The sequence below is a fragment of the Oryza brachyantha genome, chromosome 8 (assembly GCF_000231095.2).
Source record: "Oryza brachyantha chromosome 8, ObraRS2, whole genome shotgun sequence".
Classification (NCBI taxonomy): Eukaryota; Viridiplantae; Streptophyta; class Magnoliopsida; order Poales; family Poaceae; genus Oryza; species Oryza brachyantha.
The window spans coordinates 1,469,847-1,485,179 of NC_023170.2; the positions used below are offsets into that span (position 1 = coordinate 1,469,847).

General features: G+C 39.6%; 4 protein-coding genes across 4 annotated transcripts; all 4 read left to right on the forward strand.

The window, feature by feature from the left end:
- The first annotated feature begins 1,951 nt into the window (after positions 1 to 1,951).
- On the forward strand, positions 1,952 to 3,130 carry LOC102709482 (blue copper protein-like). Its single transcript, XM_015840002.2, has 2 exons — positions 1,952 to 2,462; positions 2,572 to 3,130. The coding sequence occupies exons 1-2, from the start codon at positions 2,024 to 2,026 to the stop codon at positions 2,925 to 2,927; spliced, it is 795 nt and encodes a 264-aa protein (XP_015695488.2). The 5' UTR covers positions 1,952 to 2,023; the 3' UTR covers positions 2,928 to 3,130.
- Positions 3,131 to 6,466: 3,336 nt separating this feature from the next.
- LOC102709761 (mavicyanin-like) lies at positions 6,467 to 7,419 on the forward strand. The gene is made up of 2 exons (XM_040527051.1): positions 6,467 to 6,753; positions 6,868 to 7,419. The coding sequence occupies exons 1-2, from the start codon at positions 6,582 to 6,584 to the stop codon at positions 7,266 to 7,268; spliced, it is 573 nt and encodes a 190-aa protein (XP_040382985.1). The 5' UTR covers positions 6,467 to 6,581; the 3' UTR covers positions 7,269 to 7,419.
- A 3,243-nt stretch (positions 7,420 to 10,662) lies between these two features.
- Positions 10,663 to 11,421, forward strand: LOC102706494 (mavicyanin-like). The gene has a single exon (XM_006659036.3). The coding sequence runs from the start codon at positions 10,717 to 10,719 to the stop codon at positions 11,263 to 11,265; it is 549 nt and encodes a 182-aa protein (XP_006659099.1). The 5' UTR covers positions 10,663 to 10,716; the 3' UTR covers positions 11,266 to 11,421.
- Positions 11,422 to 13,263: 1,842 nt separating this feature from the next.
- Positions 13,264 to 13,935, forward strand: LOC102710044 (uclacyanin 1-like). The gene has a single exon (XM_040527098.1). It carries the CDS (start codon positions 13,264 to 13,266, stop codon positions 13,846 to 13,848), a length of 585 nt encoding a protein of 194 aa, XP_040383032.1. The 3' UTR covers positions 13,849 to 13,935.
- Positions 13,936 to 15,333: the final 1,398 nt, after the last annotated feature.

A 15,333-nucleotide genomic window follows, 5' to 3' on the forward strand; every position in this document is an offset into this window, starting at 1 on the left:
CATGAGATCTCTGCCAACCATACTGTGCCGGGACCAACGTGTCACTCTAAGATCACTATTCATCAGTTGTTGCTTGGTTTAATTTCAGTGAAATCGTGGGCGTTAATTCTTGGTGACAAGACATTGTTTTTAGGGAGGACTACCTGACACCCTCTCCTCACGAGTTTAACATGTTCTCGTGAAGGCGTTAAGTATCACTTATTGGTCCGTTAAAAATCTGTGTTAAGGATCAACCTATGCAGGACATGCCCCTCATGTACAGGGCAAGGGCTCAAAGCAGAGCTTAGATCGTCTGTAAGTTACAGTACTGCTCACTGACATATAAACCCTATATCTGATAGAATGAGTCTACTCGTGGGCTCTAAGTTTCGTGGTCTTTCATGATCAATTTAGTTGAGACTTCTTCTTCTTAATGAAAAGCCATATGGGCGCATTCCCCTATCAGTCTAAGTTTTTTATAAGCAGTAAATACATACGTGGAATGATTAATACTCCACCGGTTTCAAAACAAGTAATTTGTAGCGATAAATCTAGATAAATACATATATGAATTTATAGTCAGGAATACTTATAATTGTGACAGTGCGAGTATATTCGGTGAATTCAAATGTATTATGTCGCTCTCTACTAGTATTGCTCTACTGCTAATATTGATGGTAGAAGAATCTCGGGCATTGATTTAAAGTTCTACTAAAAAATATTTTTCTTTTTAGTAGTTATTGTGAAAATTTGATCTATTGGCTTAGAAAAAAATAAACGGTTTAAATTAGTTTTAACATCAACAAAGAGCATAGTAAAACACATGATGTTAGGGCCCAAGAGTGCACGATGTACTGTACCCCGCCCAAAAAAGACTTTATATTTCATTTCTCCCACACACATCAATATACAATCAAAGAGGGTCATTGTACGACATATTTGTAAGTAAAAAATAATGTATGAATAAAATTTTTATATACGTGTTCCTAGCGATTTAAAAGCAAATGGTAAAAAATAAACTATGGTAAAAAACCCTAAATCAACTTCAAATTTAAGATTGAAAATTTAAATTTTTACTTAATTATAAGCATATGCATAAAAAAACATGAGAGTGAAATGAATAAAATGACCTAACATTTTGAAAGTCCAATGCATTTACCCCCATATTCTTGAGGCCTAATAAATTTGTCCTCTACTTTCTCAAACTCCAATGCAATAATTACTCTAAAAGTAAAAATCTTTGTGGGACAATTTTTTTTTCCAAAAGTAAATCTTTCTAGGATGGAGTACTTATGTAAAATGACAGAGATATTTCCATCAAAATTAAATCAAGTAGATATTTCTGCAGATCTGAACACACTTGGATCTCCTCCGACTCCTCTCTCACACTCCCCATCCTTGTGAAAGGGACAAAGCAAAGCAGTACTACATTCATCGAACAGTAATGCAGAAGTAGCAGCTTATCCGGTCTGAACACGATCTCCAGAAATTCAACGATCCATCAACAGCAGCAAATGAATGAATTGATGCACCGAATTAAGCAACAATAATTCCTCTATATTCATCAACAGCAGCAACTAATCCATCTGACCAATGGGCCACCCAATAATATTCATCACCGTCGATTCGGCCGAGATCCGACGGTCACGATCCGCTCCAGGGTTGATGATGATTCTGCAGAGCCTCTTATCTCTCGTTTTTTTTCACTCCTATTTATACTTATAAGCCAAAATTTAAAATTTTTAACCTTAAATTTAAAGTTGATTTTAAAGTTTTTTTGTTATAATTTATTTTTAGTCTTAACTTTTAAATCGTTAAGAACGTATAGATAAAAGTTCCGTTCATAAATTACTTTATTTGCAAATACGTTGTCTTCATTTTTATTTATTTTTTTTAAAAAAACAAACAATCGCCCCGATATCTCCCCCTGACATTGTCAACATCTCATTCGGTCGATGTGTAGCTATTCCTACTGTTACGCTAGCTATCGATCGACCAGTGTGCAATTAATGGAGGACCACTAGCTTGCTTTGCATCGCATCGCATGCAGTGCAGTGCAGCAGCTGATCGATCATGGAGGAGGAGCGAGCTACCTAGATATATAGATCATCACCCACAATTAATGTGCTCGATGCGACCCAGCAACAACCGCCGCGCCATTGTTGCATCCACCCACGCACAGATCATGATCGATAGATATAAGCTAGCAAGCGCACAGTCGATCGATCGAGGTCTCTGCTGCCAAGGTACATCTCTCTCACTCACTCTCTCTTCTGCAGTTCGGATTGCCTCTTCCATGGAGAGTGCTCGAGCTCCAGCCATGGCGATGGCGGCGGCGATGCTCGCCGCCGTTGTTCTGGCTCAGGCGCCAGCGGCCGGAGCGACGATCTACACAGTGGGAGCGCCGGATGGGCTGTGGGATATGGAGACCGACTACAACGAGTGGGTCGGCCGCCGGAGCTTCCACCCCGGCGACAAGCTCAGTCAGTGACCGAATCATCGATCAACTAATCGCAATGAATCAATTAGCTATTATTCGATCAGTGATCATAGTGTTCTTGCGTTCATGCATGGATCGATCATGGATGGCAGCGTTCACGTACTCGAAGGAGCTGCACGACGTGGTGGAGGTGACGAAGGCTGGGTACGACGCCTGCTCCAACGCCAACAACATCTCCGCCTTCCGCTCCGGCAACGACGTCGTCGCCCTCTCCGCCGTCGGCACCCGCTACTTCCTCTGCGGCCTCACCGGACACTGCGACAGCGGCATGAAGATCCGCATCGACGTCGTCGCCGCCGCTGGCGCTCCCGGCCCAGTCGCCGGCGGTCCCGGCGCCGCGCCTCCGCTGCCGTCGACGTCGTCGTCGACGCCGTCGCCGTCGGCGGCCGCCGCCGCCGCCGGAAGCCTAGTTCTTGTGCTCGTGTATGGTCTCCTGCCATTATGGTAGTAGCTAGACGTGTAATTTAATTGATTTCCTAGTTTGTGTATATTTTTGTACCGTAATTAAGTACGTATGATTTGATTTAGTTTGTACTTGATGTGGTTTTGTTTGGGTATTTATTTAGATTTTAGAGCTTCATGTCTCCTAACTTAATTAGGTTTCATTTGAGCGAAGTTTACATGGAGAGGAATATTGTTAATTCTTCTATATACGGAGAGATTGTTTAGCTTTTTCCCCGCATAATTATAAATAAAAAATAATTTATAAATAAAACTTTTATATATACGTTGTTAGCGATCTAAAAATAAAAGATGAAAAATGAATCACAATAAAAAAACCTCAGAATCAACTCTAAATTTAAGATTAAAAAATTAAATTTTAGTATAAGTATAAGCAAAAACAGAAAGACGAGAGACGAGGGAGTTGGTTGGCGAGAATTAACTTTTCATTATCGATAGCTTTTTCATAATTCAGAAACAAAATTTGAACCTCCATAAAACTTTTTGTAGCTAGCTAGGATGTTGAAATGTGTATAATTTTAGGAGCTACTTTAGTGAAGTTCAGAAGTGCATAAACCAATCTTTGGCAAGGTAACAAGTTAAACATATTATTAATTACGCAAATCTTACCAATTTTTGATAATTATAGAATCTTGCACTTTCAAAAGTTTACCAAAATTTCGGTATACGTAAGAAGCATCGTGATGATCTAGTTCAGGTGCTAATTTGACCTGTGTGAAGTGAGGTTGAATCAAACAGATTATGGAAAATATAGTTATATATAAAATTTATATTGATGTTATCGGCTACTAAGTAATAGGCTTTAATTGAGAATTGACACTCCAACATATTAGATGGCCGTGCCTTAATTAATACGAAATCATGACATGAGCAACCACTCATGACTGATTAATTATATGGATGCATATCGTAGTCTATTATTCAATTTGCATTTCAGATTTTTCAGGCATCGATCTTCAGGGGCCTCATGCAGGCATGGTTGGAAAAAGTCCATTTTACCCTTCATCAACAAAAATAAAAATCAAATAGGGTCCACGTGTTAGTGTCAATTCTACCTAAAAAGTTAAAGAGAAAAATACATTGTATATCACTCATTCTAGCCTCAATTGCAGGTTTTGACACTGACTTCATTCAATTCTACAATATGCTATCGGCTTCACCATAGTTTAGTTAGCCTCCGTTAATACTATTTATTTTTTATTACAATGACTGAAATACCTCATGGGTTAAAAACTTCCTTTTGAAAGTTTTCGACACAGAGGTATTTCAGGCGTTATAACAAATATGAACATCACTAATAGAGGCTAACTAAACGCCAATTTTAAATCGTACAAATTGAGCAAAGAAGTGATGGTATACTATAGAAATGGACAAAGTCTATGGCGAAACATAGAACCCGATATATATAAATATATCAAAGGCAATGGTATATAAGTAAATTATATCAAAAATATAAAGAATATATATATAGGGTTCAAATGCCAGTCAAATACAGAAAAAAAATAATATTACGGGACCACTTCGATCGTTCGCCTCAGCCTTCTATCCTCTCTTCTCCTCCTGCTCCTATGTAGTCTTAACACAGCCGAAATGCAGCACATCCATGGGAATGGGATGCCCTGACTGGTCTCTACCTCCACGTACTCCGTCGTCACCATTGATTTTTTCGTGTAATAATCTTTTCGTGTCAGATAACTTATCCTCCTATCGAACGGGGCCATAAAAAGGAAGGGGAGGGAGTACCACACGTGGGTCCAAAAATCCTTTTAAAATATTTTTGGGTGCGTGAATATTATCACGTGAGTTAGTATTCTATCAATGTGCCATGCATGCATGTCAAGACAAAACCATCATCTAAAATCACTAGTGGAGGTAAATTAAGCAGCTGGGTTAATTTTAACAATTAATTGAGTTGTTCTATCTAGTTTTGTGATTTAGGTAAATTGAACTGGGGCTATAGTTGAGGGAAGCGAGTAGGCAACAACTTTCTCTGCTGTAGTTTGGTTGTTCCACAGGACAGGACAGTATATTAGGCCTGGGTTGCAGCCCGGTCCGCTTGAAAACTTTATGCATGATCAGGGACCATTTAGGATATATATGCATGGGCCTTGAATGATTTTTGCACAATCCAATCTCACCATCCGGTTCCTTCACGCCTTTCCTTTCCAAAAAATAAAAGAATTAAAATAAAACCATAGACCATAATCTACACTACTTAAAAACCAGAGTCATCTATTCCCCACTCCATATCACATAAAAACCGTCGCTTTCATAAAACCAGAGCAAAAAATCAAGGTTTGTTAAAAAAAAAGTTTCTTTTTTATGAGCCTACTATGCAACACATCATTAATTATACTATATGAGTCTGTCGTAATATATGCGTATATTACTAGTTAGACAAAGAAGTTGAGATTTTTTTGGAAGAGAGAGGCATTGAAGAGCTCTATACTAGCTGCTTTTAATCTGTGTATTTTGGCATAATAATGTGCCACTCCATTCATGGGTGAAACCAGGAAATTCAAAAGCCTATGGTCAACTAAAGCTCTATATATATATATATATATATACTAGCTTCTTTAAAATTTACATGGTATTTTTGATGGATTTAAAAGGGGTTAAGGGGATAAAAGTCTAGGGATCAAACCCTAATTCTCCACCCAGTTAGTAGTTTCGGCTTATGTAGTATGATATAAAGTATTTTTTTTGAAATTTCTGCAAATTTTAAACATAATGAAAACGGATCACACATCTCCGGCCTGTTTCTGCAAAATTTATGTGTTCCAGAAGCAGTTAATTAAACTCGTATACAGATATAGCTGCTGCCTCAATCGATACGAATTCATCGTCTGTTCCCAGAACATGTAGCGAATTATTAAATTATTGATCAAACAAGCAGAACGTGCTACCTAGAATTCCCAACCACTACAATTGAATTAATCAAGGAAGGCACGAACGATAGTTTGATCAATTCTCAGGTGATGAAAACTAAATTAATTAACATATGCAGATAGCTATGCGTTCATACGGAATTTGCATGCATGCTTGATCATTTCACAGATGTGAGGTGTCTTCATTATATTTTTTACTAAGTAATCTTATCCAAGAGATTGAGTTGGGCTGTTTTCTTTTAACGATAAAAGATTATCTTAACTTTTTGATATCTACTTAATGATACAAACAAATAAATTAATTAACTACTATAAAATTAAAAATCTACTCTAGAAAAGTAGGATGATAAACTTTTATACAAAATATTTTGCAAAGTTTACTTCGTTTAACTATTCAAAAAACTTGCTCGATCTTACCATACACGTCTGCCTGCATGCAACGAGACTGGATCAACGTATACTTTTTTTAGAGAGAAAGAACTAGACGAGAGAGAGAGATAGTCAACAGTCAACACATATATCACGACCTACCTACTCTTCACACAGTTTATCACCTTCGACGCGTTCTTACTAGTTTTTTTTTTTCACACCTAACTCATCCTGCAGGTATATATACACACACATCCTGCAGCATCTTGCTCATCCTTCCAGTCACCGATCGATCAATCTCCAGTTTGCTTGGAGATCAATATCATATCGACCACCATCTCCATCGATATCCTCTCAGAGTTGCAGATAGCTAGTCCATATCCATGGCGATCATGGCAGCCAAAGCTCTCTTCGTCGTCGCCATGGCGGCCGCCGTGCTCGGGACGGCGATGGGCACCACCTACACCGTCGGAGCTCCTAGTGGCTCGTGGGACTTGAGGACCAACTACGCCCAGTGGGTCTCCAACATCAACTTCCGTGTTGGAGACCAGATAGGTACATATATTGTCCGTTTTTTCTTATCGGCTTAAACTTTTACGTTAATCTGATAGATTTAACAACATATATATATACCTAAATGTATAATTCGTGCGACTTATTAATGTGCAGTGTTCAAGTACTCTCCATCGGCGCACGACGTGGTGGAGGTGAGCAAGGCGGACTACGACTCCTGCTCCAGCTCCAGCCCGGTCGCCACCTTCAACTCCGGCGACGACACCATCGCCCTCACCGCCGCCGGCACACGCTACTTCATCTGTGGCTTCACTGGCCACTGCGCCGGCGGGATGAAGGTCGCCGTCAAGGTCGACGCCGCCACCTCCAGCAGCCCCGTCCCGTCGCCGCCGATGGCGCCTCGTCCGCGCACACCGCCGGCGATGGCGCCCAACGGCGCCGCCGTGCCCCCTGCCGCCGCCGGTGGCCGGCCCGCGCCTCCGTCGAGCTCGGCGAGCAAGCTCACCGTTGGTCTTAGTTTGGGCGCCATAGCGGCTGGTCTCATGTTCTTCTATTAGAGAAAAAAAGATATCTTTGTTTGCTTAAATTTTGAGGTGTCTGACATACGATTGATCGATCGTGTTCATATGTATTGATTGTTTTGAGTCTTTTTCTGTGATGAGTCTGCCTCATGTTTGTTACATATGTAATTTTGGGTTATATGTAATTCAGATCATTATAATTTGATTCTATTATTATATAAACGCTTATTTTACACATGATTTTTAGTATTTGACTTCAGTTTTGTCGTTTAACCTGAAATGTACTTTAGTCCAATATTGGAAATTAAACAAAAGGGAGAAGTCGAGTCGCTCCATCTAGAAGCTCATATGAACAGAAATGTATACCCTATATTATATTAATATATTCTAGATACCTAGCAAAAAATATCAATATCAATTGAATATGCACATATCAAATCTTATTGTGTTGCTCCATCTTCTACTCCCTCCGTTTCATAACGTAAAATATTTAACTTTTTTCTTACGATGTTTGACCATTTATCTTATTCAAAAAATTATAAAAATATTATTTATTTTGCTTGTGACTTACTTTATTATCAAAGTAACTTTAAGTACGACTTGTCATTTTTTATATTTATATTAAATTTTTAAATAAGACGAATGGTCAAACGTTACAACCAAAAAAAGTCAAACACAAACGGAGGTAGTACCATGTAAATCAATAGTAACATACTAACTCTGTATTTTATAATACATAATGTCATTGACTTTGACTTTTTGTCACAAATTTTTCGACCATTCGTCTTATTCAAAAAATTTATGTAAATATATAAAAATTTAAGTTATAATTAAAATATGTTTAATAATAAATTCAATCACAATAAAAAAAATAACAATTACATAAATTTTTAATAAGACGAATGGTTAAAAATATACCTAAAAGCGTTATTTATTTTTAAAATAAGTAGAGGGTATATGATTTCTTTAGAAAACATGTATCACCTCTTGCTCTAGTCTAGTGACCCAAACTACCCAACATCTCACTATCCACTACCCTCGATTCACTTAGCAGCCTCTAAGCAAAAGAGGCTAAACCTGGCCACCTAATTCATCCAACATTCATCTCCTAGTCCTGAACTCCTGATCGAAACACCGTTCATATCCAACAGCTAGATCACATCAACAACCTTATTGTATTTCTTCTCAAGAAAAATGTGTCTATTTAATGGTTGAGTAATTGGTGCATTATATGACTATTCCAATAAGATTTAGATCTTATGAGTAAGTACATATGCATGATAACATATATGCTTTTTTTTCTAAAAGTTAGAGACATGGAAATACTTTTTTTAAAAAAATTGAAGTTTATTTAAGAATCAAGAATATTTTGCAAATCTATTGTTAGTTGATGATGTGGATGTTGTAATTAAATGAGAGATAATTATGATTGGTTAAGATGTGACTACATGATGAAATTGCTATATTCTCTGGGACAAATATTAAATGCTGGAATTGTTTTATTTTAGGACGAAGGAGTACGTATGTACACCACTTTATTTGGGCTTGTAAAGCAGCTTATAAGCCGAAATAAGTCCCATAGGGAACCCTTTTTGTTGGAATTTTTTAAAAGTAATAAGACATTCTCATACTGTTTAGCCAAAATTTGGTTTAAATAGCCTTTTTGTTATAAAGTAGAGAAAGAGAACTTCACTAAACGTACTTGGAACTTCACGACAAGTAGAAGGAAAACGTTAGGTTAAAAAGTACTTAAGCCAAAACAAATGAACCTTAATTAATTTCGGACTTTTGTAACTTTTGTTTTTGAAGTTTCAACATGTAGCAGTTTTGGTGTTGACACAAGTGACTTCCTGAAGCTCACATCATTTGCTTAATTAATGAAGCAAGCATTCCCATGCTTGAGTGATTTAATTATTTTATACCACCTCTATTTCATACTGTAAAGATGCTTGACTTTTTTGGTTTCAACGTTTAACCATTCATCTTATTTAAAAATTTGGTACAAATATAAAAAAAGATAAGTCGTGCTTAAAGTTGTTTTGATAATAAAGTAGGTCGCAAGCAAAATAAATAATATTTCCATAATTTTTTGAATAAGACAAATGACAACTAAAAAGTTAAACATCTTACATTATGAAACGGAGGGAATATGTCGCGAAGTGAATGTGTGGACCAATGACATGGAAAAGTCGCATATACTAGTACTAGTACATATATTAGTTCTGATATTTTCCACTAACAAATAATTTTAATTTGACGCTTGAACAGACTACTGTGGTAGCTTTACTTTGAAACTTGAAAGCATGAACCAAGTCATCTTGTATATTAATTCAACACCTGATCGCGTGTGTATATGATTTTGCACCGTATAACCTAGATCATGAATTCTCGATCTCGAGCTTTCTAGTGAATTTGGTTTCCAAATAATGGATATTATTAAGGGCAGGTTCAAAGATAGAAACTATTATTGACTCTTCCCTCGTCCACGTCAATAACACTAACTCATTTTAAAGCGTATGTATAAAGATAGAGTTAGGTATGATTTCTATATTAATACTACAAAATATATTTTTATTACTCTTCTTTCCTTTTAATCTACTCCATGCAAAAAAAATTCTTAAATAAATACGAAGAGTCGGCTCTAAGTTATTATCACGCATAACAATCATTTTTCTCTTTTCTCACTTCTCTTTCTTTTTCACATCATTTTATTTGTTCACGTGATAAAGAAGAGAGTCAGCTAATAATTATGTACAAACACCCTAGCGCTACCTGTTTCTTCTAAGAGCATTTTTCCCATTCTTAAAGAGGTACCATGAGGTACCACTGTTTTCTAATATTACATAGAAAACAATGGTACCTCATGGTACCTCCTGAAGTATGGAAAATTGATCTTCTTCTAGTGATATGCAAACCCAGGTTAATTATATATACTAATATATGCCTATCTTACAATTTATTCAACCGCAAATTGAACAAGAGTAAATTTGGGCCGCTCAATTCATTATCAAATATTATTATATTTCCTCCATACTAATTTTTGCACTCCATCTCTGACTGGCATATACATATATATTAAAAACTCAACTAAATAATCAAATTCAGACTCAATCAAGAAGACACAGCTCAGTCAACATCCATGAAGCTTTTGATGATTTCAATCAGGTGATCATTCAGACTCGGTCGATCGATCGATGACCATTCTCACATCACACCTACCATTAATTAGCTAGCTGCACACGTTCATACTCGATCTCCTGTCTGAACGATCCAGTCAAACACATTTGACCGACCAAACCCTTTGACTGCTGACCTCACTTAACCCTGCACACGCAAGCGCTTAGCTTAAACCCTAACCATGCATGCAACCATCAGCTATATATACACACCAAGATAGATTCTTGATTGCATCACCAAAACCTAGCTTACATCGATCGATCTATTCTCCTCGACGTCGAAGCTTCAATTCGTGGTAGATACGATCATGGCAGCATCCAGATCAGCTGCTCTCCTCGTGGTGGCCATGGCGGCGGCGGCGCTTGCGACCACGGCGATGGGCGCCACCACCTACACGGTGGGAGCCCCAGCGGGGTCGTGGGACATGCGCACCAACTACGCGCAGTGGGCGTCGTCCATCACCTTCCGCGCCGGCGACCAGCTCGTGTTCAAGTACTCCCCGTCGGCGCACGACGTGGTGGAGGTGACCAAGGACGGGTACGACGCCTGCTCCGCCTCCAGCCCCATCGCCACCTTCACCTCCGGCAACGACACCGTGGCCCTCGCCGCCGCCGGCACCCGCTACTTCATCTGCGGGTTTCCCGGCCATTGCGCCGGCGGGATGAAGCTCGCCGTCAAGGTCGAGGACGCCGCCACCGGTGGCAGCACCGCGCCGTCGCCGATGGCACCTCGTGCAGGCGCGATGCCACCGGCAGCCGGTGGCCGGCCAGTGCCTCCGTCGAGCTCGGCGATCAAGTCCACTAGTGTTGGATCTCTGGTTGGTCTTATAGCGGCTGGTGTCATGCTCTTCTATTAGAGGAAGAGGATACATGTTTTTTTTTTTTTGGTCTTCTCTCTATTTTTGATTTGAGCACTCAGCTGATTGATCGTGCTCATATATACTAATTATTTTGTTCTTTGTGTTTATGAGTCTGACTCATATATATTGTTAGTTATATATATTCATATGTAAATTTTGGTTGCATGTAATTGAGCTCATTATGATTTGATTATATAATATCGTTTATGTTTATGTCACCTGATCACTAGGTGCATCTGAGTTTCTTCTCAGAACCATAGCTTATCAAGCTAGCCTAGTCCATATGAAGCTAGTGAGAGTCCGAATTATTCCGTGAACTACGATATTATATATTATATATGTACCATAATTTTTTTTAAACTAAACAAATTATCCCTTGAGCACTATTTCGTGTGGATTTGGCCTGAGGCGGTACACACGATGCCAACATGGCAATGAAATCAACACAAAAACTTAAAAAATCATAAGCACTGGAGTCAGCGACGGATCTCCGGGCGCAGCGACGGATGGACACTGAGCTCCACGTGGATGGAAGAGGAGTGGAGACGGTTGAGTCATGCCTTGCCATCATCACCATTGGTGTCATTTGCTGGGAACGGAGACAAAGAAAATGATAGTACAGAAGATCTAAGGTGGTGATTGGATTCAGGGCATAAAAATTTAGTTCATGTCGTATTGGATGAATTTGGAGTATTAAACATAGACTACTTATAAAACTAAACTAATTACATAAATGTGAACTAATTCGCGTGACAACTTTTTAAGCCTAATTAATCCATAATTAGCGTAGTTTACTATAGCATTGCATAGGCTAATTATGGATTAATTAGGCTCAATAGATTCGTCTTACAAATTAGTTCAAGATTATGGATGGATTTTATTAATAGTCTACATTTAATATTTATAATAAGTATCCAAACATCCGATATGATAGGGACTAAAATTTTTTAGTCCCATCTAAACACCCCCTAATATGTGGACCCTAGCAATTGTAAATTATATTTGATTGATTGGACTGTCACACGTAAACCATATTGGAACAAAATTGCCCGAGTTAGGGGGTAATTCATCTGATTTGAAAAAGTTTTAGGTGTGGAAGGTATGCTACTATGGTTCAGGGGGTAAGTTAGACTCTAACAGCAGTTCAAGCGGGTAATTTGGGTTTTTTTACTATATACAAATTAACCCCAAGTTGAGACCTTGTTTGGTCCAGCTCCAGATACATGATTTCTAACCGTACATATCTATGATTGCACAAATTACAATATATAGAACTGAGAAGTTATTAATTCAATAGTATTAAAGAAGAACTTTTGCAATGTTAACGAACTATAATCTAATCTCAAACTTTAAATAAATAAATGTTCAATATGATATATCCTGTCAATAGATATCTACATGCACGGATATATTCTAATAAATATGTATAAAAATATACTTCTGAAGAATCTATTTATGACTAAAATATCTTACAATATGAAACGAATGCAATAGTAAATATGGTTTAGTTATCCTTACGTAATTTAATTTCCTCCTTACGAGTTCTTGTGTTCTCTTCTTCCTCATCCTCTTCCTAGCCATCAATTAAATAATTAAATTGATCGCGTCATGAATCGAGAAGACATGCGGTGTACATCCATGCTGATTTGATAACTTCAACCAGGTGATTCAGACCTAGCTCGAGCAAGCAGCCCAGTCGACGACTATTCTAACACCCTACACCTACCACTAATTAACTAACCAATTAATTATCACACGTTCACACGATGCTGTAGTGTGACTGAGCGATCCAGTCAAACACATTTGACCGACCAACCCTCTTGCACTCACCTCACTCACTCACGCGCTTAGCTTACTTAGCTTAGCTTATAGATAAACATCCCATGGTTTCTCTCCAAAACATCCCAAGATTCACCCAATTCTTGCATCGATCTGCTGATCCCAGCTTAAGCTCGATCGATCTCCTCGATCCTCTTCTTCCAAGCTTAGTTGATCATGGCAGCTGCCAGAGCTATGTTCGTGGTGGCCATGGCGGCGGCGGCGCTTGCGACCACGGCGATGGGCGCCACCACCTACACGGTGGGAGCTCCGGCGGGGTCGTGGGACATGCGCACCAACTACGCGCAGTGGGTGTCGTCCATCACCTTCCGCGCCGGCGACCAGCTCCTGTTCAGGTACTCGCCGTCGGCGCACGACGTGGTGGAGGTGACCAAGGCCGGCTATGACGCCTGCTCCGCCTCCAGCCCCGTCGCCACCTTCAGCTCCGGCGACGACACCGTGGCCCTCACCGCCGCCGGCACCCGCTACTTCATCTGCGGGTTTCCCGGCCATTGCGCCGGCGGGATGAAGCTCGCCGTCAAGGTCGAGGCCGCCGCCACCGGCGGCAGCGCCGCGCCGTCGCCGATGGCTCCTCGTGCAGGCACGCCGGCCGCAATGCCACCTGCAGGCGCGATGCCGCCGGCGGCCGGTGGACGGCCGGTGCCTCCGTCGAGCTCGGCGAGCAAGTCTGCTGGTGCCGTGGAATCTCTCGTTGGTCTCGGCGTTGGCGCCATTGCCGCTGGTCTCGTGATCTTCTACTAGAGCCATCGCAAGGATGCATGAGTTATTGATTTGTTCCCTCTATTTTTATTTCACTTGTGGATGCTTATATTCTTTTTCTGCGATGAATTTCGTAGAGATTGTTATACTTGTGTAATTCATTGTTGAATGTAAATTGATTCATTGTACTTTAATTGTTGGATTCTATTCTGTCCTGTCATTTGAATTTGCACCAGTAGCTTAATTTCTGAGACAGTAATGGAAGCCAAGGTATATTCAGGGTCACTTGATTAATCAACTGTCACTGCACAGAGCCAATCAAAGCAGTCCTTTTTTTCTGTTGAAAATAATGTACCTTCCCATTTATTGAAAATGCCATCACTCAGATTTTCGTTTCATGACCACCTTAAAGAAAGAAATGAAATGCCAGGTTTTCCTTTCTGCATCCTCCTTTGGATACATTATTGATTATTCATCCATACTAAATGTGAATTTCACTCTCATCTAAAACAAATTCAGACATCACCGGTTTTTTTAAAAAAAAAAACAGACATGAGGGCAACAGTATTGCTGTTCTCCTGTTGGTGCAGGAGTTTTAGAAGAGGCATTAACTAGTGCATATCAATTGCGAGGCAACCAACTCTACAAGAAAAGATTCACTAATCATACCAGCTTATGATAAAAAAAAACAGGTGGAAAGATTAGAAGAAGGAAAAAAAAACTTACAAATCACCTTGCACACAAAGTGGAGTAAGGCATTTCTGCATCTCTTGTCTTCTTAAACTACAGATCCAGCTGGCATACCCACAGCTCGGACAATGTTGTGAAATATCATATCACCCAAAAAAAATAGCAATAGACAATCAAATAAAATAAATCAATGGTTAGGATTCACCATTAACTCTTACCATCCTATAGTTAAAGGTAAGATGGAGCAACTTAAGAGGCTCTTCACATATTCATGTGTGTGCAATTTCCATCAGCTTTCAATCAATTAGAGTGTTTAATATTAAAATCCCAGACACACTAATATTACTACTGCCAGATAAATAATACTCCTACATTATCTGTAAAAGTGAGAAAAAGAAAAGGAGTGGAACCCATACCAATCCCACCATTTTGTTGCCATCCAACGAAAGTCTATTTTGCCTCCCTGCTGGCCAAGGCCCATCGAGTTGCCCTTACCAAATTTCTCAAAGTCCATCTTGTGTCCTCTGTCCTCTTCGGGCCTAAAGCCCTCCTAGCTGCCACGCCCTCCTCAAAGGTCTATAATACGTCTCTCGGTTTTATTTCCCTAATGTATCCCTCGGTCTTAGTTAAGTCCAAAAAGGTCCATAATGCATCCCTCGGTTTTATTTCCCATCCATCCAGAAGTCTGGTTTGCACCCCTCCTGAAATAACCCAATTTAATATTTTTTTTCCTGGTTTGGATATTCCGTGGTTGGAGAAGAGTTTGGCGGCGGCCAGGAGCAAGCAGAGCATAGAAGGGAAGACGGCTCGAGCCGGCGACCGGAAGCGGAGGAGATG

Bases quoted from the DNA above. Each gene is read 5' to 3' on its own strand.
- LOC102709482 (XM_015840002.2), top strand. From the start codon at position 2,024: ATGCAGTGCAGTGCAGCAGCTGATCGATCATGGAGGAGGAGCGAGCTA. The intron at 2,463-2,571 runs GTCAGTGACCGA...CATGGATGGCAG, and splicing joins CCACCCCGGCGACAAGCTCA to CGTTCACGTACTCGAAGGAG.
- LOC102709761 (XM_040527051.1), top strand. From the start codon at position 6,582: ATGGCGATCATGGCAGCCAAAGCTCTCTTCGTCGTCGCCATGGCGGCC. The intron at 6,754-6,867 runs GTACATATATTG...ATTAATGTGCAG, and splicing joins CCGTGTTGGAGACCAGATAG to TGTTCAAGTACTCTCCATCG.
- LOC102706494 (XM_006659036.3), top strand. From the start codon at position 10,717: ATGGCAGCATCCAGATCAGCTGCTCTCCTCGTGGTGGCCATGGCGGCG.
- LOC102710044 (XM_040527098.1), top strand. From the start codon at position 13,264: ATGGCAGCTGCCAGAGCTATGTTCGTGGTGGCCATGGCGGCGGCGGCG.